Genomic DNA, 886 nt, shown 5'->3' with positions numbered 1-886 from the left:
GAACCTGTACTCGTGTACATATATATACAAATGTGTTTTTATGAATATATTTTTTCTCATCGAAATTGTACTTGCACATGTACATATTCAAGTTGTGTACATACATATAGTCATATCAACTGTACTTGCACATACACATATTCCGCAAACAGACCTCTATTTGAACTGCTGGGCGCAGATGCCAAGGGAGACGATCTCCGTAGCGATGACACCGCATCAGAGTTCGGTACAAAGAATAACACCCCGGCCGCTACCGACAGCAGGTGTGATATTGTGGGAGTAGGTTGTGGGTGTTTTGGGATCATGTGTTTGCTCTTGCACCTCATACATATCCATATCTAGCTTGTACGTAGCTAGTATTCTACTTATTTAGGAGGCATAAGGCACATTCATTCGAATATAATATATATATATATGTATGTATATATATGTATATATATATAATCATATTCTATGATAACTTTACATATACATTGATATACATCTAAAGCTATTTTTTTTTTGCTATAGTCAGACCGACGACGCAGAATGGAATTCACTGAGACGGAACGATCTGGCCACTACAGCGCAAACGCTGGCGTTCATCAGAGCCATTCATCCTATCATAGTTAAGGCCTGGGTAGAGGTCGCCCCCATCTGCTTTGGCCCTGGAAACGCGCCTGCGTGGAGCATGAGTCAATTGCAATGTAAAAATATGTGTGAGCGTGTCTGTGTGTGTGTGTTTTACTTTGATAGTTAATTTTGTGTTTCTGTGTGTGGTGTGTATAATGTGAGTGTGCGTGGATGTACATATGAGAATCAAAACTCGTTTCTGCATGTGCGGTGTACAAATTACATCCCACACATGGGACTGAGCACTGATTGATTCTCATACTTCTTTCTTCCC

General features: G+C 40.2%; 1 protein-coding gene across 1 annotated transcript; it reads left to right on the top strand.

The window, feature by feature from the left end:
- Positions 1-514: 514 nt before the first annotated feature.
- Positions 515-686, top strand: SARC_15596 (hypothetical protein; the record flags this gene model as incomplete). The annotated part of the gene is made up of 1 exon (XM_014290289.1): positions 515-686. A coding segment is annotated over one exon (172 nt), but the record flags the coding sequence as incomplete, so codon positions are not given.
- Between the last annotated feature and the right edge of the window lie 200 nt (positions 687-886).

Source organism: Sphaeroforma arctica (genome assembly GCF_001186125.1).
Source record: "Sphaeroforma arctica JP610 unplaced genomic scaffold supercont1.6387, whole genome shotgun sequence".
Taxonomy (NCBI): Eukaryota; class Ichthyosporea; order Ichthyophonida; genus Sphaeroforma; species Sphaeroforma arctica.
Note: the sequence above shows the minus strand (reverse complement) of the source record. Positions and strands in the feature narration are given on the sequence as shown.